The 24,104-nt window shown below is 41.9% G+C and overlaps 1 protein-coding gene across 1 annotated transcript in view; it reads left to right on the forward strand.

The window, feature by feature from the left end:
• The first annotated feature begins 4,088 nt into the window (after window positions 1–4,088).
• The window catches only part of LOC122555271 (NXPE family member 3-like), a 41,944-nt gene continuing 21,928 nt past the window's right edge, over window positions 4,089–24,104 (forward strand). Inside the window, exons 1-3 of the mRNA XM_043701095.2 lie at window positions 4,089–4,232; window positions 9,600–10,387; window positions 18,017–18,090. Of these exons, the coding sequence (XP_043557030.1) occupies window positions 4,119–4,232; window positions 9,600–10,387; window positions 18,017–18,090 (976 nt within the window). The 5' untranslated portion in view covers window positions 4,089–4,118. The remainder of the gene's footprint in view (window positions 4,233–9,599; window positions 10,388–18,016; window positions 18,091–24,104) is intronic.

Here is a 24,104-nt window from a genome sequence, read left to right on the forward strand (position 1 = left end):
TTTGAGATAGACAGCTCCAATTCTTGTTTAACTTTAATCTGTTTGTGCTATTATTCTGGTGTGACCTTAAGCTATATTAAGGCACTCTGTACCTCGAAAAGCTCCACAGTTCAATCATCTGCTTGTTGCCTAAAATGTCCTTGTCTGTTTGCATGTTTTGCTGATGAGACTCCATGATAGCCAATTTATGCAGATTTCAAATCTCTGAAAACTAATATTGGTATGATCCCACTTGGACTTCAACCTGTCCTTTTCCCTGCATAGTATGTTTACTGGCTGCTTGCTGATTAGATTCCCTATAGTATGGAAACAGGCCCTTTGGCCCAACAAGTCCACATGACCCTCTGAAGAGTAACCCACCCCCTGACTAATGCACCTTAACACTATGGGCAATTTAGCATGGCCAATTCACCTAATCTGCACATCTTTGGATTGTGGGAGGAAACCAGAGCACCTGGAGGAAAAAGACACACACACTGAAAACTCCACACAGACAGACAGTCGCCTGAGGCTGGAATCAAACCCAGATCCCTAGTGCTGTGAGGCAGCAGTGCTGATGACTGAGCCACCGTGCTGCCCCATTGTTGTTGGCTATGTTTGGGAAATTTAGATTTTTAAACTCGAAGGGTTAAATAATATTTCCATACCAGAAGTCGAAGGCAGGTTTCAACTTTGCTTGGAATGATCCTTGTGCAACTTAGAGACTTGTGTCAGCAGGATCCTGGTATGTATCTGTGTCAACAGGCAACAGTGTTAATGGAAACATTCTAAGAAGACTTGGAGAGGAGACAGTGTAGAACAGCCACTGACGAAGGACGAGACAGGAATACCTGGGATGAAATTGGTTGTTTACTCTCTGATTTAATGAAAATATATGAAAATGCAAACATACTAAGTAGTAGCAGAAGGCCATTTGGCTGTGTATGCCTGCTTCGATAAGATCATAGCTGATCTGTTTGTGTTGTTATGGACCAGGCTAAACCCTCGTCAAATATATCCCAAAGAAGATAGTCAGGATCCTAACTTTTATCTTCTTTCAAGGCAAGTGTAATTTAATTGGTTAAACACAGAGCTGTAAGCAGTATACATGTTATTCTTACTCAATTGTTAACATACAAACAAAAGAATGAGTCCAATTGGAAAACAAAGCAGAATAATTTAATTATTAAACAGCAATGGTTCCCATAAAGTAGATCCTGTAATTACATCATTGGCAAAGGCAAAGTCAGTAAAACTGATTGTCTCACATGCGATTCTGGCAGCAGAGAGAGAACTCAAGCTTTTAGCTGTAAAAGGGAGAGGGAGAGAGACAGCTTCTATGGCCATCCTCCAATCCCCAACACCTCACTGAAAGCTAAACTAAAACCCTGGATTTGTGGGAGCTTGACTCCACCCATTCATGCTGCTCTTATTGTTCCAACTTTAAATTCCAAAAACCCAATACTCTGAGAAAAATGTTCTCATCTCTGTCCTAAAAAGGGACCTAATTTTAACACAGTGCTCCCTTGACTGACCCACAAGAAAAAAAAATCCTTTCCCCATTCACCTTTCAAGCTCAGGATGTTATAAAGCTCCATCAATTCATCCCTCACTCACCCAAACCCCAGAGGAAACAAGACCAGTTTATAATAAGCTAGCAAACAAAAAGAGAAATTGCTGGAAAAGCTCAACAGGTCTGACAATGCCTGTGTAGAGAAATCAGAGTTAACATTTTGGGTCTAGTGACCCTTCCTGTCAACCTCCTTTGAGCATGAGAATGCATTGACACCTTTTCTTATATAAGAAACAATAACTGCACAAGAGACATTGAGATGATCAAGCAAGAGAAAAATTTCTAGACAGGCAGTCAATGGTACCTAAAGACGGGGCTCCCTTGTTCCAGACTGACCCACAAGAAGAAACATTTGTTCCACATAAACCTTTTCAATCCCATTCAAGATGTTATAAATCTCCACTAAACCATCCCTCACTCACCCAAACCCTAGAGGAAACAAGCTCGGAGTGTCAAACTTATCCTTGGAAGACAACACACTCATTCCAGGTAGTAATCCAGCAAACCTCCTCTGAACATCAAAATGCATTTAAATCTCTTCTTCAATAAGAGACCAAAAGTGCACAAAAAGACATTGAGAGTGTAAGGAAAGAAACAGATTCCAAGACAGACATTCAATGGTACCGAGAAGAGAAGGAAAGGAAGGAACACTGAAACAGGCAGTCAGAGACATTGAATGGTGAGTAATTTTACTTCCATTTTTCTTATCACCGGTTTAAATAGTCTAAATGTGATCAGGACGGGCAGGACAGCTCAGCTATGTAGGGCACACATCCTCTACTATGTGAGCAATGAGACACTTCATGTGGGTTTCATGGTCACATGTGCAGGGCCTAATTGGAGCTGCAAAGACTTGAGGTCCAGATTAATGTTTAATGGTTATAGAGAAAAGAAATAAAAACTCCCAGCTTTAGGGAAGATAAAAGATTGACTGCTGAGCTCGGGGCTAACAGAGAGTGTGCAGAAATGGGTCTTTGTCTGATTGGTAGGATATGATGAGTAGAGTCCCTCGGGGCTCTGTGCTGGAGCTTCAACTTTTTATATATTACATCAAGACTTCAACGAATGGAGCAAAGGCGTGAAAGCTGAATTTTTTAAATGGCACCCAAACTGGCAGATGGAGAATAATGTGGGAAAATATGAAGTAATTCAGTTGACAGGAAACTTGAATGGCAGAATAGTAGTGAAATTGAGACTGACTGCAGAATTCTGAGTTGTATAGGGATAGAGATGCCTTTGGGTCACAATTAAGTAGTTCACAGCGATAGCACCGAATCAAGAAGATCCTACCTAATGGGATCGTCTCCTTTATTGTGAGAGGATTAAACATAAAAATAAGGGTGTGTTTCAGGTGTACAAGGCATTTGTGAGGCAACATTTTGGTTACTGCATGAACTTTTGGACTTCAATTTTAGGTAATGGTGTGTTTGAGGTGGTTCAGAGAGCATTTACTCATTTGGTACCTGGAAGGAGTGGAGTATCTGTGAGGATATACCTCGTTGGACATACCAGGCTAGTTTCTGCTGGTCCTTAAATAAGTGATGGTTGACTTTCGTAAATAATATCCAGAATGGTCTTGAGAAAGGGATTTGGAAAATATATTTGTAGATCACTCCAGAGATATATGGGGTAATGTTTTATAACTAGAGGTTACTCCTTTAAGTCAAGGACAAGGAGGATTTTTCTCTCCCTCTCTGAAGAATAAGAAAGCCCTGGACTGTCTTCAGAAAACATCAAAAGAGGTAACACCTGAATAAAAAGGTGACATAATGTTTACCTTGAGAAACTGGTTCTGTTTGGCAGAAGTCAATCATCTCAGTCCAAGAACATCACTGCAGGCGTACTCAGGGTAGTGTGTTAGGACTGGCCAATATCAATGACTATCTCACCACCCAAGGTCAGAAGTGGGAATGTTAATCATGATTGCACCATTCATGACTCCTCAGTCATTGAAACAGTCCATGTCAACGTTCAATGAGAACTGGGCAATATCCAGGCTTGGACTAAAAATTAGCAAGTAACATTCATGACACACATTTGCCAGGCAACGACCATATCAAATGGAAATGTCGTATGATCCTCAGTTGGTCGGATCTTGGGCTACCCACAAAACACAATAGTCAGCCAGAATGAACCCTCCTCACACTCTCTCACTGATAAGACCCACAGTTCTCCAATGTCTCTGCCACCTGCAACTTATTCCCTCCTCATTCTTCCTTTTGATCTTTGCTCCAGTCACATTGTCTTTTCTCTCCATTTACTTCCCTATAATCAATGTTTACTGGCCCTGAGAGTTTGTGTTTCACTGTGATTATGGTTTGATTTTTAGTGAGAGCTGAAATAATAGTGACTCATCTGTAATTATCTCCCTTGTCCCTGTCTCCATTTTGCTGCCGCATTTCACAGTCTCCAGTTCTCCAGCATGGCTTTCCTTTCTGGGGCATTTTGTGAAATTAAACTCCCTCAGGATCCTTCAATGAAGAATATCCAATTTTGTCATTAATTGATTTGAAATTTAATTTTTGTTGCAGACTTACAACAAGCGAGTGCATTGTGAACTTTCAATATGGATAAACAAAGTACAAGAAAATCTCTTCCCTTCTCCATACGTCTCTCCCACTTCACAGTGCTGGCATTGATGGCTCTACTGCTCCTGGTGTTGAATTTGTATGGCATAATGGTATGTAGATTGGTATCATCAACATATTTAGAGAAAACTAATTGTAGGTTCAAAAGCTCATTTAGGAGCAGAATTAGACCATCTGGCCCATTGAGTCTGCTCCACTATTCGATCATGGCTGATATGCTCCTCACCCCCATTTCCTTGCCTTCTCACCATATCCCTTCAACCCATTACCAATTAAAAATCTGTCTAACTCCTCCTTATGTTTATTCGCTGTCTCAGTATCCACCACACTTTTGGGTGTTGAATTCCATACATCCACATCACTTTGGGAGAAGTGCTTTCTCCTCAACTCTGTTTTAAGTTTGCTACCGTTATCCAAGACTATGACCTCTCATTCTCGAATGCCCTACAAAAGGAAGCATCCACTCCACGTCTATTTTATCTACATCTTTTATCATCTTGAGTACCTCAATTTGATCTCCCCTCAAGCTTCTAAATTCCAGAGAGTATAGGCCTAGACTGTTCAATCTCTCTTCATATGACAAACCCCTCATGTCTGGGATTCATCTACTGAACCTCCTCTGAACTGTCTCCAATGTCACAACATGTTCACTAAGGTTCATGGTAATATTACTTAAAAATTGAATAGTTTGTCTCTCAGGCCCAGGCATTTCAATTTATAAATACTATCTTAATTATTTCACATGCTGTCTCTTGAATCAAGGGCTGAGGTTTTCCCAGTTTGAGTGCTGTGGGAATATATTTTCTCACTGCACAGTGACTGTTCCAGACCTCAGGTCTTTCTCTCAGTTACCACTTGTGGGCAGTGCCTGACATTGATCTGATGAGGACACTTTGTCTTACACTCTCCATCTCTCCCATTGCTTCCCTAGCCCTCTACCTATAATTTAGGTCATTGCCATTAGCTGTTTTGACAAAAATGTCCTCTACACAATGCCACAAGCTTCTGTTTTGGATCCTGATTCTTGACCACAGATCTATGGTCACATGGAGCAGGATATCTAATGAGGTATTGGGATCCGGAGTGCAGGATTTCCTTTCTTTGCTTTTATTCTCTGCTGCCATACTGCCTCACTGTTGTGACATTTTGACTTAAGTTGTAGCTTGATGAACTTATCATTGCAGTTTTGAATAATCAGTGCAAGCTCCTTCCAGTCCATTAAAGACAATGATTCCACATTTCAAGCAGGCTTCAGGGAGTCTTGGAAGCATTTTCTGTGTCCTCCCCTGGATCATTGGTCATGTAGGAGTTTAGAAAATAAGGCCAGGAGAGTGAGATAGTTCTTAACCTTCCAGGCAAAGAGCCCAGTCCATCACAGTTTGCAGAAGTTTAGACTGAATGCTGATGGAGCTGAAATTGAGAAGTACATGAGCACTTGTTTAATCATCACATGTTGAATCTGAAGGATGAAACAGGAGAATTTGTGATAGAATTTCTCTTGCCGTTTTCATGTAACACTGACAGGTAGGCTGGATCCCCCTGTAGCATAGGGGTCTGGTGGAATCAACTGCTCTGTACACTCAAAATTCCACTAGCTTGTGGTGGTCTTTGTTTTCAAACAGTCATTACCATCCCTTTTTAGGATGCTGAGCTGTGCAATCTTTCTCCTCACTGATTGTAACTTTTTGAGAGAGGTACATACCAGCACAGGTACGGGAAGTGCTTAGCAAATTATAGTCATAGATACGTACAGAATGGAAACAGACCCGACAGTCCAACTCATCCATCCCAACCAGATATTGGAATAAATCTAGTCCCACTTGCCAGCATTTGGCACATATACCTCTAAACCCTTCCAATTCATATACCTATCCAGATGTCTTTTAAATTTTCTTATTGTCCGAGTCTCCACCACTTTCTCTGGCAGCTCACTCTATACACACACCACCTGTGCATGAAAAAGTCCCTTTTAAATCTTTCCCATTTCACTTTAAACCTGTGCCCTCCAGTTTTGGACCAACCCACCCCAGGGAAAAGACCTTATGTATTTACCCTATCTATGCCCCTCATGATTTTATAAACCTCGATAAGGTCACCCCTCAGCCTCCGACCCTTCAGGGAAAACAGCCCCAGTCTATTCAGCCTCTCCCTATAGCTCAAACTCTCCAACCCTGATAACATCCTTGTAAGTATTTTCTGAATCCTTTTAATTTTCACAACATCCTTCCTGTTGCGGGGAGGCCAGAATTGTGTGCAGTATTCTGAAAGTGCCCTAACCAATGTCCTGTACAACCTCAACATGACCTCCCAACTCTTATTCTCAATGCACTGACCAAAAAAGGCAAGTGTACCAAACACCTTTGTCACTATTCTATCTACCTGCAACTCGACTTTCAAGGAACTGAGAACCAGCATATCAAGGTCCCTATGTTCAGCAACACTCCCCAGGACCTTACCATTAAGTGTATAAGTCCTGCCTTGATTTGGTTTGGCTTCAATATGTAAGGGAAGTGAAACTAATCAGGCATAGGTTGATATGAATTCACTATTCTCAAGGAGAGATAAAGTTGGATGTAGAATTGAAAAGATCGAGAGCTGCTTGCATATCTGGTGTAAAGTGGATAAGTACAAGTCAAGATCAAGTTCCTGAATGAGCCCCATGTTCCAAGTGAAGCATTAACTTTGTTTCTCTCTGCACAGAGTCTCTGAGACCTGCTGTGTATTTCCAGCAGGTTCTGGTTTACACCAAACTTCTGTAGTTTCAGTTTCTCCCCATAATTTGACACCATGGAATTCAGTGTGGTAGTTAGTAAAGCTTTCAAGCTTTCTCTGACCCTCTGACATTCTTTTATCCATTCATATTTCTTGCCTTTCTTTAACAAACTTGCTTAAGTAACTGCTTTTAACAATTTTGCTTAAAGTTAAGATGAATTTTCCAAGAGAATCCATTCATGCTGATACATGGCAATGTTTCATGTTTTGTCTTTGACACAGTGAACTCTAAAATACCTCTGATTTTTGCTTCGCTGGGTGCTATTTGGTCTTTCCGTAAGTTGTCTGTGCTTTGGCAACTTCACTTTTAAGTAACCATTCGGACCAAATTTGCTCTTTGTAACCAATTTGTTTAATTATTGCAAAGATTTCTCCTTATTTTGGCCACATTGTTTCTTGTTATGATGCCAGCTGATGATAATAATGAACAAATCAGATCCCAGAATGAAGCCTGGCATGTGAATTCGTTTTAGTTAGTTAGTGTGGTGGTTCATCACTGCAAAATATTTCACAAAGCTGCACATGTTCTTTAATGAAAGAATATAAACAGGAAAAGTTAAAACAAACCAAATAATATAGAACATTGAACATTACAGCGCAGTACAGGCCCTTCGGCCCTTGAAATTGCGCCAATCTGTGAATAGAGACAACAATTTAGACACAATTACACGATAATCAAATCAATGTTTCAACATTTTTCCCAACACCATCTGTTTCAGAAACTCAAGTCCATCAAAATTATACTCTTGTCTCAACTCTTTCAGTTTCTACTCAAATGGTTCTTCCATTTTCTTTTGTGGAATTTTAGACAAAAGTTTACAGTTCCTTTCTGAATCTGATTGCATGAAACTTCCACAAGTATGATAGACTAAACCTTTTTGTTTTGAACAATGTGAAGATTTTTATTCCAAATTTGATTTGATTTATTTATTTATTGTCACGTGTACCTAAGTACAGTGAAAAGCTTTGTTTATGAGCAGTGCAGGCAGATTGTGGTAAGCAAGAGCAGACAGATCATAGTGTGAAATAATAACTTGGACAGTTACACTATACAGGGCATGTGCTAGGCTGGATCAACATTAACACCATCAGCATTATCTGAAGTTAGATAGTCCATTCATAAGTCTAAGAATGACAGGGAATAAGCTGTCAATTCTCCTGACTGAGAGATGACATGGGCTAGAAAATCATTACTGCTACAGTGACCTATTCCCTGAACTGAACTAAACAAGATTGTGCTGTTGGGAGATAAATTGTTCTCTATTCAACCGAACTCTGGGCTATCAGCTCTGAAGTCAAAACAAAACTAACAGATGAATGAATTTACACTGCCTGTTCTAAACCTAGAAATAAAACCTAGAAAGTGGCACAGTGGCTCAGTGGTTAGCACTGCTGCCTCACAGCGCCAGGGACCCCAGTTCGATTCCAGCCTCGGGTGACTATCTGTATGGAGTTTGCACATTCTCCCCATGTCTGTGTGTGTTTCCTCCGTGTGTTCCAGTTTCCTCCCACAATCCAAAGATGTGCAGGTTAGGTGAATTGGCCATGCTAAATTGTCCATACTGTCCAGGGATGTGTAGGTTAAGTGCATTAGTTAGGGATAAATGTAGAGTAATAGGGTAGGGGAATGGGTCTGAGTGAGTTACTCTTCAGAAGGTCGATGTCGACTTGTTGGACCTAATGGCCTGTTTCTGCACTGTAGAGATTCTATATAAACATCTTCTCCATTAACAACACAGGGGCCTGCCAGGCATTTGGCTGCACTCATGCATCTTCTTGGAATTGTATCACAGGATGGTTACAGCACAGAAGGAGGCCATTTGTCCCATTGTGTCTGCACTGGCTCTTCAAATGAGCATCATTACCTTGTGCCAATCTCCAACATTTCCCCATACGCTCGAAGGTTATTCATATCCAAATAATCATCCAACGTCCACTTGATTGCATTTTATTACCTTTATTCCATTGAAACAATGTAAACAATGCAGCAGGTGAACATTGCATCAAAGAACTAATTTTATACCAACCGGAGTTCAGAAATTAACAGTCTACCTTTTGTCTAACCAGTCTGTCTTTTGTTTCTGACATGAACAAGCTGCTATTATTCACTGTTGGAAAAATTCTTGGCGTTTATTGAACATGACAGATAGGAACTCTGACACATTGTTCAGGGTGCTTATCAACTGAGAGCTGGATTTATGACATTTCTTGAGATTATGACTGAAGTTATGAGAACCAATCCTGCTGAGATACAGTTCTACAGACTGATCTCATACCTTCATTACATATCACCTGACCTGAGGCAGGATCTCAAACTGATGCCCAGGTTTGTTCCTCATGCTATGCCTCATCCTGTGCTCTTCCGGCAGGCATCATTACACAGTGTGAGAATTGGGAATACAAACTGATAGTGAGGGGAAAGTACACAATCTCAGCAGTGCTGAAATCTACTCTGCACAGACTGGGAATTAAACTGGGAACTTTACTGGCCTGGTCACTTTCAGGAGACGATCACTGGGAGTCAAGGGTTAGACTTTCTGATGACCTGTTTCCTCTCCTGAGCTGAGCTGCAGTATATAACTGAATTAATGCTCACTGTCACATTGAAATATATAATGATTTAATTAAGATGCTGAAATTCTGAAGAATTCCCTATTATTCATGAAAATGTATTGCTTTTTTCACAGTATGATAACACTGCAATTATTGGATCTTATCCCAAATGGAGGAGATATCCAATTCCAAAGTTTAATCACACCATGAGGCAGAAAGTGGAGACAAGGAATCTCCATTGGACAGACAAGCTGGTTCAAAATGGCTACCAGAATCACAGCTTCACCCCTGAAGAAAGGTCAGAGGGAATGTTCCTTATGAAAATGATCGAATGGCCTAAATCACCCAACTCTTCTATGCCATTTCGGAAAAGCAGTGACCCAGCACATGTTCGTTTTGTAATTTTAAATTCTGCAAAGACTTTCTATGTGGGGGATCAGCTGCAAGTGATGCTGCAGATGTATGATTTTGACGGTCACCCAAAGCAATATGGGGGTGACTATCTCCAAGCTCGGATCCACACCCCAGCTTTAAAAGCTGGTTCAGCAGGAACAGTTATAGACAATGAAAATGGATTTTACTATATCAATTTTACTTTATTTTGGCCGGGGAAAATTGAAGTTTCTGTTTTACTGGCTCATCCCAGTGAAGGGATCCAAACACTTAAAAGACTACGTGAGGAACGACTAACGAGAGCATATTTTAAAAGTACCTTCAAGAATAGGAACATTTTAGAGACTACTCAATGTAACCTTTATTTGGCTCAGACTGGGCCACTTTGTAACTTTACTGATCCCAGGACTGGGGAGCCCTGGTTCTGTTACAAACCAAAGAAGCTTCCCTGCTCTGCTCGTATTAGCTCGACTGTAGCAGGATTTCTAACAAATCTCTTCATTGGAGAAGAGAAGCTTTATTTCCAAAGGTACGTCGCTTGAAGTATTTTTATTTACATTTTGTTTTCTCAGTCTTCTGTCTGACTCAGATTCTAATAGAGAAGCACAGAACCAGACTTCTCAACATTGGAAAGTCAATTGTAACCTTCACTTTGGGATACAGTCTTTATATCCTTTGAGGTGCAATGATTTGGCATCGGGTGGTGAGGGAGTGGCAGTGGAGAAGGCCCAGAACCTGCATGTCCTCGGCTGAGTGGGATGGGGAGTTGAAATGTTGGGCCACAGGGCATTAGGGTTGATTGGTGCGGGTGTCCCGGAGATGTTCCCTAAAGCACTCTGGGAGAACTTGTCCAGTCTCCCCAATGTGAAGGAGACTGCATCGGGAGCAACGGATACAATAAATGACATTGGTGGATGTGCAGGTGAAACTTTGATGGATGTGGAAGGCTCCTTTGGGGCCTTGGATGAAGGTGAGGGGGGAGGTGGATGTCAGGCCCCAAATGGAGAGCTAGGAGTTGGGGAATTGTATGGCACCAGAGGAGAGGAATGTGGATGTAGGGTCAGAATCTGGGGAGTGTTAGAGACAGGGACGATATAGTTGGAAGTGTGTGAGATAAAATAACTACCGAGGAGTTAGACTGTGTTTTTAATTGTCTGGGACCTATTTGCATAATTGTTCTGAACCTTCCCAATTCTCCAAATTAAATGGATACCCCGGGGAATAACCAGGGGAATTTCCCAGTGAATTCCTCTGCAGAATCTGCAACTGTAACTCCATCTATGCTGGTGAAAGAACTATTTAGCCACTAAAAAATCCAGGCCAATTTTGGTAGGAAAGAAGTTCCAGGTTTTTGAATTCGTGGTAGTGGCAATGAACGAAACAGTGATATATTTCCAAGTCAGGATGCTTTGTAACCTGGGGAGAATTCTGACTGCTCTAGATGTTAGAGTTCACAGTTATGAATGGTACTCTCACTGAAGTCTTGGGAAGTTGTTGCATTGCTAATGGTACTCGCCATAGGAACTGTGCACTGGTAGAGATACTGCAAGTTAAGGTGGTGGGCTTATTTAATTTATTATTTACTTATTTACTTTTTTTGTATTAAACGTAGAATACAAATGGTATTTTGTATAGACCTTTGCTCCCTGTCTTACAGGGAAGGACACATTTGATCTGGAAATGGGACAGAGGAAATTTACAAGAATGCTGCCTGGGTTACAAAATTGTCACCATGAAGATTGGATAGTCTGGGAGTGTTTTCCTCAACAGAAGATGTTAAAGGGTGCCTTAACTGAGTTGAACATTATAATGAAGGGCTTGAAGGGACATGAGGAAATAATGTTTCTCGCCCAGAGGATTGCATGTGTCTGAAATCACAACTGTTAGATGGATGAGGTAGAAACCCCCAACTCATTTAAAGAAACTGAATCTGCACCTGGAGAGCTGTAACCAGCAAGTGATAGTCCAGGTGTTGGAAAGTGGGATTAGAATGGGTGTGGTTTTTGAGTGGCACAGATACAATAGTCAGTGTGTTCTCTCTGTCTTTGCTTTAATTCTTCTACAGCTCTATGGTGTCAATCAAGCAGGCAATTTTGTCCTGAAAAGACCAAACTTTTTACATATTATTGGAGCTACACTGATCCCAGCAAGTGGGGTATATCTCAATAAACTCTTAACTTAAACCATGTAAGTGGCTGAAAGTCATTGGAAATAAGTTACTTAATACAGCATGTGAAACCTCTACCTTTTTAAGTACAATAATTTTGAGAGGACAACATAAACATCACTTGCAATTCTTGACCTCAATGAGATGTTGAGGCTTCTTCATTGATGATTTCCCAGCCAAAAGGAAATTGAATGAGCAGTTAATGGAAAGTTTGGGGGTGGCACAGTGGCTCAGTTCATAGCACTGCTGCCTCACAGTGCCAGGGACCCAGATTCGATTGCAGCCTTGGGCAACTGTCTGTATGGAGTTTGCACATTCTCCCCGTGTCTGTGTGAGTTTCCTCCAGGTGCTCCGGTTTCCTCTTACATTCCAAAGATGTGCAGGTCAGTTGAATTGGCCATTCTAAATTGCCCATGGTGTTAGGTGCATTAGTTAGAAGAAAATGGGTCTGGGTGGATTACTCTTTGGAGGGTCGGTGTGGACTTGTTGGGCTGAAGGGCCTGTTTCCACACTGTAGGGAATCTAATTTAATCAAAAAGAAATTTGCAGAGTTACAGGAATGGAGTGTTAAATGGAGCTGACTGGATTGCTGCATTGAGAGTCAACACAGATCTGACAGAACGAGGTTGAATGGCCTCTTTCTTTACCATAACAATTCAATCATTAATTAACAACGTTGCTTGGTAGGCAAAAGGAGAGATGGTGGTGATACAAACACATTTGGTCACAGAGAAGGACCTACCCCATGCAGGTCATTCATTTACTAGAGTCTGAGATGTTTGGCCATTTTGATATTTTTGGATTTAGATAGTTAAACAGAAACCAGGTGTCCCATTGAGGAGAATCGGTTCCTTCTTAAAATAAAAGTGAAGTTGTCCATGTATTTCACAGAACTGACCAAGGAGATGCAGCAACAGTAACTGCAGCTACAGTTAGAAGAACAAATTATTTCTGGAACAAAGGACCAGCTCATTACTGGGAAAAAAACCCCAAAAGTGTCTGCTTCTTACGTCTCTAATAAAAAGCAAGTCAAGCTTCAAAACCTTCTACAGCCAGTACTGCGATCACAGAATCTCTGACCTCAGGTTTATGGAGTTATGAAGACATCTTTAATGACACAGGGAAGAGGCTGTTAGCTTCCACACACATTCTTGACCACTGAGGCTTCAGGCAATGTGGACGCTGCCACATTTCCAGAATACAGTTGTAAGCAATACATCCTTATGATCATTTCCTGGAAAAATCAGCTTGAGTCCGACATATTTAAAATTTCAATTGTCAGAAATGGCCCATGAACTGTTAGTACAACAATTGCAAGGAGCCAATTAAAAGCCATCCAGAGAAATAGAGACAGATTGATTTATGTCAATGTCCAATATGGAGAAATAGTCTGCATGAAAGCTGATGGAGATTGCAAGGGAAACTCATCAGCGCATTCTGGAAACACTAATGGACTTTTTTTCAGCCAATATCTACATCTACAGGATTAAGATAATGAGATTCTGGAGATGCAGAACACAATGTCAAAGCTGAAAGTTGAGCATCAGAATGAACTTGAACACCCCTCAAAAGAATTGGCACATAATCCACACCTCAGTGAAACAACTGAACTAAAAGACCAGCTGGTAGCAGTGAAAGCAGTAACATCACCACCAAACCTTGCAAGCTGAAAATGAGAAGCTGACTGATGTATAAATAAGCTGCTGGAAAAGTTCAGCAGGTCAGGCAGCATCTAAGGAGCAGGAGAATTGATGTTTTGGGCATGAGCCCTTCTTCAGGAATTCTCATGTCCGAAACGTCGATTCTCCTGTTACCTGGATGCTGCCTGACCTGCTGCGCTTTTCCAGCAACACATTTTCAGCTCTGATCTCCAGCATCTGCATCTCCTGATGTATAAATAACCCCACTCAGACTATTAATGATCCCAGTCATGTAACACAACAGAGAGATATATTGCTTGAGGAAAATGTGTCTGAGATGCAAAAATATTCAGAATGCTAAGAACACAATGAATGATTAGCTGAAGAAATCCACCAGCTATGTTAATGAATGATGACTTCTTTCGAAAGAAAACCTGGAGACAGAAAAAAATCCTCATTCTCTAGTAAATGACAGAGATCTATGTTTTATAAGGTAATGCTTCTGCAGGAGATAGTAGAGTGGTAGAGTCATACAGCATAGAAACAGTACCCTTCAGTCCAACTCGTCCATGCCGACCACCTTGCCAAACCAAAGTAGTCCCATTTGTCTATATTTGGCCCATATCCCTCCAAACATTTCCAATTCATGTACTTAGCCAAATGGCTTTTAAATGTTGTAACTGTACCTGTATCCAACACTTCTTCCGGGAAACCATTCCACACACAAACCACCTCTTTATAAAAATGTTGCCCCTTGTATCTTTTTAAATCTTTCTCCTCTCACCTTCAGAATATGCCCTTAGTCTTGAAATCCTCCACTCTAGGGAAAAGACCCTTGCGATTCACTTGGTCTATGCCCCTCATGATTTTATAAATCTCAATAAGGTCACCCCTCAACCTCCGACACTCCAATTAAAAAGTCACAGAATATTAAGCCGATCTTAATAACTCAAAACCTTCCATTCCTGGCAACATCCTGGTAAATCTTTTCTGAACCATCTCCAATTTCACACTATCCTTTCTATTATAGGATGACCAGAACTGCACACAATACTCCTGAAGAGGCCTCACCAATGGCCTGTACAACCTCAACACGATGTCCCACCCCTATACTCAAAGCTCTGAGCAATGAAGGCTAAATGCTTACTTAACCACCCTGTTATGAAAATTTCAAGAATTACATACCTGAACCAGTTAGGTCTCTGTTCTACAGCGCTACCCCGGGCCCAACCGTTAATTGTGTAAGTCCTGCCCTTGTTTAACAAAATGCAATATTGGACATGATCATTGCCTGGCCCTTGTATGGTATGAATGCTACTTGCCATTTGTCAGCCCAGGCCTCGATATTATCTAGGTCTTACTGCATATGGAGTATCTGTATCTGAAGAGTTGTGAATGAACATTGTGCAATTATCAGTGAACATCCCCACTTTTGACCTCATGATGGAGGGAAGGACATTGTTGAAAGAGCTGAAGATGGCTATGCCGAGCAAACTGCCCCAGAGGAACTCCTGAAAAGATGTCCTGGAGCTGAGATGATTGACCTCCAACGTTATCTTTTATCCTCAGTATGACTACAACCTGCAGGGAGGTTTCCCTCCTGAGTGTCAGTCAGTAAGTTAGGATGAAGTGCTGTTTGATAGGACAGTTGATAACACCTTCCTTCACATTGATAATCAAGGACAGATTGATCCAGCAATAACTTTCCAGCTTCAATTTGTCCTGCTTTGTATGTACAGGAATACCTGGACAATTTTACACATTATCAACTCATTGTCGCTTCACTGGAACAGCTTTACTAGGGCTGTGGCACACACTGGAGCACAAGGCTTTAGTACAATGCCAGAATGTTGCCTAGTCCCATCATCTTTGTAGTATCCAGTGCCTTCAACTGGTTCTTGATATCACATGGAGTGAATCAAATTGGCTAAAAACTGGTATCTGTGATGCTGGGCACTCCCAGAGGAGGCCAAGGTGGATACACTCAGCATTTCTGGGTTAAGAACTTTGTCAATGTTTCAACCTTATCTGCTACACTGATGGACTGGATTCCTCCATCATTGAGCATGGCGATTATTTTGGAGCTTGCTCATCGAGTGAGTTGTTTATTTGTCCACCACCATTCAGAGCAGGCTTTCAGCAGATTGCTGAGCTAAGATCAGATCTGTTGATTGTGGAAGCACTTATCTTTATCTATCACTTTCTGTTTATGCTGGTTGACGTGCAAGTACTCCTGTGTTTTTGCTTCATTGTACCTCATTTTGCAAGACGCTGTTACTGCTCCTGGCATGCCCTTTTTGGTCTTCAATGAACCCAGGATTGAACCTTCAGCCTGATGGTAATGACCGAGTAGAGGAATATGACAGACATATGGGTGCAGACTGTGATTGAGTTCAATTCTGCTGCTATCTAGTACTCACGACTGCTCATGAATATCCAATCTTGAGTTGCTAGGTCTGATCAACATCTACCCATTTAGCATGTGGTAGTGCCACACAACACCATGGAGAGTATCTTAAATGGGAAGATGGGATTTCATCTCCACAAGGACTGTGTCCTGGTCTCTCCTCCAAGTACTCACATGGGCAGGGGCATCGACAGTGAGCCGATTGGTGAGGATGAGGTCAAGTTTGTCCTTCCATTTTGTCAATTTTTTTCACCATTTGCCCAGATGTTATGTCCTTCAGGGCATGACCAATAAGGTCATCAGTGCTTCTGCCAAGTCACTTTTGGTGATGGACATTGAGGTCTCACTATAAACTGAATCATATCACAAGCTTGGGTTGATAGTGGAAAGTAACATTCGTAACAATCATGTACCAGGCAATGAGCATCTCCATAAAGAGACAATTACATTACCTCCCCTTGACATTCAAAGGCACAAATATTGCCTTCACTTTTAACATTTTGGACATTACCATTGACCAGCAATTGTACTGCACTAAACAAACAAATACTGTTCCTACAATGCTTCAGTGAGCAATTCACTTCCTGACTCCCCAAAACCTGTTCACCATCTACAAGGCATGAATCATGAGTCATGAACGCTCCACACTCTCCATCTAACTCCAGAAACACTCACGAACCTCCACCTACCACAAAGCACCATGCTTGCTTGCCACCTAATGCAGCCCCTTCAACATTCCCACTCTCTACCACTGGCCATAATGCACTGCAGTAACTTACTAACACTTTTTGATACCCCTTCCAAACCCACAACCTCTATCCCGTGGTAGAAAAAAAGAGAGCAAACGCATGGTAAAGCCATTAGTTGCACATTCCTCCCCAACTTCCACATGTACAATCATGACTAGGAACTAAAATGTTGTTCACTTATTGTCACTGGGTCAAATACCTGAAACTCCCTTCATAATAGCATCATGTGTGTCCCTTCACCAAATGGACCTGGGCAGTGCAAGCAGACAGCTCACTAGCACCCTCTTGAGAGCAAGTGGAAAAGGGAAGTAATTGCTGTCCTATTTAGCAGCATCCAAAAGTCAGGAATGAATAAAAAAGATCCCGTCCAGAATTGTCACAATTTTCATGCTGACATCCTTCTATACAAATCCTTCCCTGTCTCATCTCTGTAACTTCCTCCAGTCCTGTTATCCTCCAAAAGCACACTTTTCCCAAATCTGGTCTTTTACATCTCCCTAAAGTGCCTTGTGCCTGTGTCTTCAGCTGTCAGACCAGAAGCTCTCGAATTCTTTCCCATCTACCTTGCTGTCTTACTAGAGAGGTGACATCAGAAACTGACTTTGAAGTTATCTCACACCCTCTCTTGGGTAAATCTTCAATACATTCTCAGATGGCTGATAAGTCTGATGCATGATTTACTCTATGATCTGTGGTGTTTGAAGGGTTGAGTAGTTGAGTTACTCAAAGGGTGCTATGGATTCCGTCCACTGCCTTGACTTTGGCCTCAACATTCTCTGATCGAAATCTGTCCAATCACTCATTGCTTCCCTGAAAGCCTGTTCTCCATTCTGAGTGTAAGTGAGCTTCCCTTCACATCATGCTTCAATAGTATCTCTGAGGCAACTCCTCTACTCTCCTGGGAATCTCTTGCCATGATGTTCAGAGAAAAGCAGTTGCTCAGGAACTTGGTGTCAGGTTTGTGAATGAAATGACACACCCAGTGAAGCTGGTTCTGGGTGATGACTGCTGTTTACACTGGGAATGTTGGTTAGGGGCAAAAGGCTGGCAACTCATTTACAGAATTTAGTGGAGTCAGTGGTAACTGTAAAATTCAAACTGTTACTATTAGTTTGAGAAATAACAGAACAAAACATATTATTGGGCTACCTCCTGTCTACATTCACTTGTTACATTAATATATTTACATCTACAGTCGCATCAACCTCAAGCAGCCCATATTACCCAGTGGCACAGGATACATAATGGTAGAGCCTTCACCTCGACCAGGTAAGTTAATTATACATTTATAAATGTGGAATTGTAAATTTGGTATATCAGAGGAAGTATGAATTGTCATAGATAGCTCCTCCCATTGATTGTCTCGGGGAGCAGCAAGCCAATTGTCAACAATCTACAATCATGTCGCATAAACACAGCTGAATCCTTCCAGAAATAATAATGTCTCTTACATTATACAATAGAGTTAACTAGTTAGCTGTAATTAACCTGAAGCTAATATGACCTGTTATCATCTGTTTTCACCACGTCTTGTTTCTCAAATTCAGGCCTTTTTGCTGAAAACTTATTATGGTTACCCCTTCATCATTTAATAATAGTAAGCATCATAGACTAACATTAAAAGAAAGATTGGTGCCAGATTTACAAGGATGTTGCCAGGGTTGGAGCATTAGAGCTATAGAGAGAGGCTGAACAGGCTGGGGCTGTTTTTCCTGGACCGTCGGAGGCTGAGGGGTGACCTTATAGAGGTTTACAAAATTTTGAGCGGCATAGATAGGGTAAATAGGCAAAGTCTTTTCCCTGGGGTGGGGGAGTCCAGAACTAGAGGGCATAGGTTTAGAGTGAGAGAGGAAAGATATAAAACAGACATAAGGGGCAATGTTTTCACACAGAGGGTGGTACGTGCATGGAATGAGCTGCCAGAGGAAGTCGTGGAGGCTGGTACAATTGCAACATTTAAGAGTCATTTGGATGGGTATATGAATAGGAAGGGTTTGGAGGGATATGGGCTGGGTGCTGGCAGGTGGGACTAGATTGGGTTGGGATATCTGGTCGGCTTGGATGGGTTGGACCGAAGGGTCTGTTTCAATGCTGTACATCTCTATGACTCTATGACTTACTCTCATCACTTAAAAAGTAGTGGCAAGCTGCACAGAGAGTACTGCCCCATACAACCTGGTGTTTGGGGTACAGATTCTGGTCTTCAAATATGAATAAATTGATGATAATTAATGTCTGTTAATATCATTGTTGACAGCCCAATATTCTTTATTAATATTCTAGTTGTGATCTGATCAAGTGTGCTCAACAAACTAGCTGTTGGGAAACCCAACATGGTTCCTTCTGCGTTCAGCTCACTGCCTCCTCTGAACAATCTGAATCTTGTGCATGGTCAAACTGCAGAGCAGGGCATGGTTACATGCATCAGCCACACGTACCCTTCCATGGACATTGGTACCTGACATTCAGGGAGCCATCACTACCTTCCTGGCATCTTATTAATGCAGGTGAAATTGAGGACTGGAGATACTGGAGAGCAGATTTGAGAGTGTTCTGCTGGAAAAGCACAGTGCTGAGTTGGAGGCTTGAGACTGGGATAATGTGGGGGGAGGGGAAACGAGGAAGCTGTTGAAATCCACATTTATCCCGTGTGGTTGCAGTGTCCCAAGGCGGAATATGAGGCGTTCTTCCTCCAGGCGTCAGTTGAGAACGGTTTTGTGGTGGAGGAAGCCCAGGATCTGCATGTCCTTGATGGAGTGGGAGGGGTAGTTGAAATGTTCAGCCACGGGGCGGTAGGGTTGGTGGGTGCACTTATTGATGCGCTAGCAACCTGCCTAGGTGGGTACACAAGCAACTAAGAATATACAGCTGCACCCAGATATTGGTCAGGGAGAGGCACCCAGTCCACAACATGGATCAGGCTGCCCATCACGGCTGCTCTCTTACTCTGTCAGCATGCATTCACCTGCCTTTCAGCATGCCCACATCATGCATGCTTTACCTTGGTCTGCCAATGCCTTGTAGTGGCAATTGGCACAGACTCATCATCAGGCTGGTGGTCATACTGTGTAACAGTCCTCACTCAGGGGCATGTGCATCTTGTTGTATATTAGTGCCACATCTTTCTACCACCTACACCACATGGCAGCAGAGATCGTGCCAAACACACTGCATCTGCAGCAAGCAAGAGGGCATGTCTGGAAGTTAGGGCAATCTCAGTCAGGAGGGGGGATTCCTACTATAGTTTTTAATGGATTCTCATTTTGCATGGTTCTATGAAATGTTTTTCACTGTTCATTTACAGTCAGACACTTCAGTTTGTTTATCTTGAGAACAGTATCAGGCAGTAGGAGTATACTCTCGGGAAATCAGGAGGGCAAAAAGGGGACATGAGATAGCTTTGACAAGTAAGGTGAAGGAAAAGACAAAGGAATTTGACAAATACTTAAGGATGAAAGAGTAACTAGGGAGAGAATAGGACTCCTTAAAGATCAGCAAAGCCATCTATGTGTAGAACCGCAAGAGATGAGTGAGATACTAAACAACTATTTTGCATCAGTGTTTACCGTGGTGAAGGATATGGAAGCTGGAGAACTTGGGAAAATAAATAGTGAAAGCTTGAAAAGGGTTTTTGTTACAGAGGAGGAGTTACTGGACATCTTAAAATGCATAAAGGTGGATTAATCCCTGGCACATGATCAGGTGTACCCCAGAACTTTATGGGAACTGGGGAAATGATTGCTGGGCATCTTGCCGAGATATTTGTATCATCAATAGCCACAGGTAAGGTGCCAGAGGACTGGAGTTTGGCTAATGTGGTGCCATTATTTAAGAAAGGTGGTAAAGAAAAACTAGAACTGTAGGCTGATGAGCCTGATGTCAGTGGTGGGTAGATTGTTGGAGGGGATTCTGACCAGCAGGATTTACATGTATTTGGAAAGGCAAGGACTGATTTAGGATAGTCAATATGGCTTTGTCTGTGGGAAATTGTGTCTCACTAACTTGATTCCATTTTTTTTTGAAGAAGTGACAAAAAAGAATGATGAAGCCAGAGTGGTGGACCTTGTCTATTTGGCCTTCAGTAAAGTGTTTGACAAGGTTCTGCACGGTAATCTGGTTTGCAAAGTAAAATCACGTGGAATACAGGGAGAGCTACACATTTTGATACAAAATTGGTTCGAAGGTAGGAGTGTTATGGACCAGACCAGGTCCCCCTCAAAACATTTTACAAAGGTAGCCTAATTACCTTTTCCAGAATAGTAACACCCCATAAACACATCCAATGGCAAAAAAAAAGACACAGGTTTTCACTTGCAGTTCTCCCATCCAGGAGGAAAAAAACATCGAAAAAATTCAGAGAGAGTAGCAGCCAAGAGATATTCACTGAAACTCCCAACTCTTTTGAGACCCCAATAGCTTCTGCTTAAACCTAAACAAAGCAATCCAGAAATCCTGATCTGTGTGAGTTGGCCATACCCCTTCAGCCTGTTTGAAAACCCAAGGCCTCCCACATTGTTTATTCTAGTGGCTCTGGTAACCTGCTAGATGCCTCTGTCTTCCAACCTCTCCACAAAAAGAAACAGGATTAAATAACTTCTTAAAGTCAGAACATCATGACAAGGAGACAGAGGGTGATGGTGGAGGGTTTCTTTTTGGAATGTGATCAATGGTGTGCCACAAGAATTGATAACTGGATCTACTGCTTTTTGTACATTTTACATAAATGATTTGGATGTGAATATAGGAGGTATAGTTAGTAAGTTAGCTAGTGAGGATAGGAATAAGAGGATAGAGCAGATGAATGCATGGCTGAGGAGCTGGTGTGTGGGAGAAGGATTCACATTTTTGGATCATTGGAATCTCTTTTGGGGTAGAAGTGACCTGTACAAGAAGAATGGATTGCTCCTAAATTGGAAGGGAACTAATATACTGGCAGGGAAATTTGCTCAAACTGCTTGGGAGGATTTAAACTAGTAAGGTGGGGGGCGCGGGACCCAGGGAGATAGTGAGGAAAGAGATCTATCTGAGACGGGTACAGCAGAGAACAGAAGTGAGTCAAACAGTCAGGGCAGGCAGGGACAAGGTAGGACTAATAAATTAAACTGAATTTATTTCAATGCAAGGGGCCTAACAGGGAAGGCAGATGAACTCAGGGCATGGTTAGGAACATGGGACTGGGATATCATAGCAATTACAGAAACATGGCTCAGGGATGGGCAGGGCTGGCAGCTTCATGTTCCAGGATACAAATGCTACAGGAAGGATAGAAAGGGAGGCAAGAGAGGAGGGAGAGTGGCATTTTTGATAAGGGATAGAATTACAACTGTGCTGAGGGAGGATATTCCGGGAAATACATCCAGAGAAGTTATTTGAGTGGAACTGAGAAATAAGAAAGGGATGATCACCTTATTGGGATTGTATTATAGACCCCTTAATAGTCAGAACGAAATTGAGAAACAAACTTGTAAGGAGATCTCAGTTATCTGTAAGAATAATAGAGTAGTTATGGTAAGGGATTTTAGCTTTCCAAACATTGACTGGGACTGCCATAGTGTTAAAGGTTAAGATGGAGAGGAATTTCTTAAGTGCATACAAGACAATTTTCTGATTCAGTATGTGGATGTACCCACTAGAGAAGGTGCAAAACTTGACCTACTCTTGGGAAATAAGGCAGGGCAGGTGACTGGGGTGTCAGTGGGGGAGCACTTTGGGGCCAGCGACCATAATTCTATTCGTTTTAAAATAGTGATGGAAAAGGATAGACCAGATCTAAAAGTTGAAGTTCTAAATTTAGGAAAGGCCAATTTTGACTGTATTAGGCAAGAACTCTCGAAAGCTGATTGGAGGCAGATGTTTGCAGGTAAAGGGATGGCTGGAAAATGGGAAGCCTTCAGAAATGAGACAACAAGAATCCAGAGAAAGTATATTCCTGTCAGGATGAAAGGGAAGGCTGGTAGGTATAGGGAATGCTGGATGACTAAAGAAATTGAGGGTTTGGTTAAGAAAAAGAAGGAAGCATATGTCAGGTATAGACAGGATAGATCAAGTGAATCCTTAGAAGAGTATAAAGAAAGTAGGAGGATACTTAAGAGGGAATTCAGGAGGGCAAAACGGGGACATGAGATAGCTTTGGCAAATAGAATTAAGGAGAATCCAAAGTGCATACAAGTCCATCTTAACCTTTACAAATATATGAAGGACAAAAGGGTAACTAGGGAGAGAATAGGGCCCCTCAAAGATCAGCAAGATGGCCTTTGTGTGGAGCCACAGAAAATGGGGGGGATACTAAATGAATATTTTGCATCAGTATTTACTGTGGAAAAGGATATGGAAGATATAGACTGTAGGGAAATAGATGGTGACATCTTGCAAAATATCCAGATTACAGATGAGGAAATGCTGGATATCTTGAAATGGTTAAAGGTAGATAAATCCCTAGGATCTGATCAGGTGTACCCGAGAACTCTGTGGGAAGATAGGGAAGTGATTACTGGAACTATTGCTGAGATATTTGTATCATCGATAGTCACAGGTGAGGTGCCGGGAGACTGAAGGTTGGCAAACGTGGTGTCACTGTTTAAGAAGGGTGGTAAAGACAAGCCAGGGAACTATAGACTGGTGAGCCTGACCTCGGTGGTGGGCAAGTTGTTGGAGGGAATCCTGAGGGACAGGATGTACATGTATTTAGAAAGGCAAGGAGTGATTCGGGATAGTCAACATGGCTTTGTACGCGGGAAATCATGTCTCACAAACTTGATTGAGTTTTTTGAAGAAATAACAAAGAAAATTGATGAGGGCAGAGCAGTAGATGTGATCTATATGGACTTCAGTAAGGTGTTCAACAAGATTCCCCTTGGGAGACTAATTACCAAGGTTAGATCTCATGGAATACAGGGAGAACTAGCCATTTGGATACAGAACTGGCTGAAAGATAGAAGACAGAGGGTGGTGGTGGAGGGTTGTTTTTCAGACTGGAGGCCTATGACCAGTGGAGTGCCACAACGATTGGTACTGGGATCTCTACTTTTTGTCATTTACATAAATGATTTGGATGCGAGCATAAGAGGTACAGTTAGTAAGTTTGCAGATTATACCAAAAATGGAGGAGTAGTGGACAGCGAAGAGGGTTACCTCAGATTACAACAGGATCTTGACCAGATGGGCCAATGGACTGAGAAGCGGCAGATGGAGTTTAATTCAGATAAATGCGAGGGACTGCAGTTTGGGAAAGCAAATCTTAGCAGGACTTATACACTTAATGGTAAGGTTGCTGAACAAAGAGA

The sequence above is a fragment of the Chiloscyllium plagiosum genome, unplaced genomic scaffold (genome assembly GCF_037043375.1).
Source record: "Chiloscyllium plagiosum isolate Xiang-an unplaced genomic scaffold, Cpla_swu_hap1 HiC_scaffold_12, whole genome shotgun sequence".
Classification (NCBI taxonomy): domain Eukaryota; kingdom Metazoa; phylum Chordata; class Chondrichthyes; order Orectolobiformes; family Hemiscylliidae; genus Chiloscyllium; species Chiloscyllium plagiosum.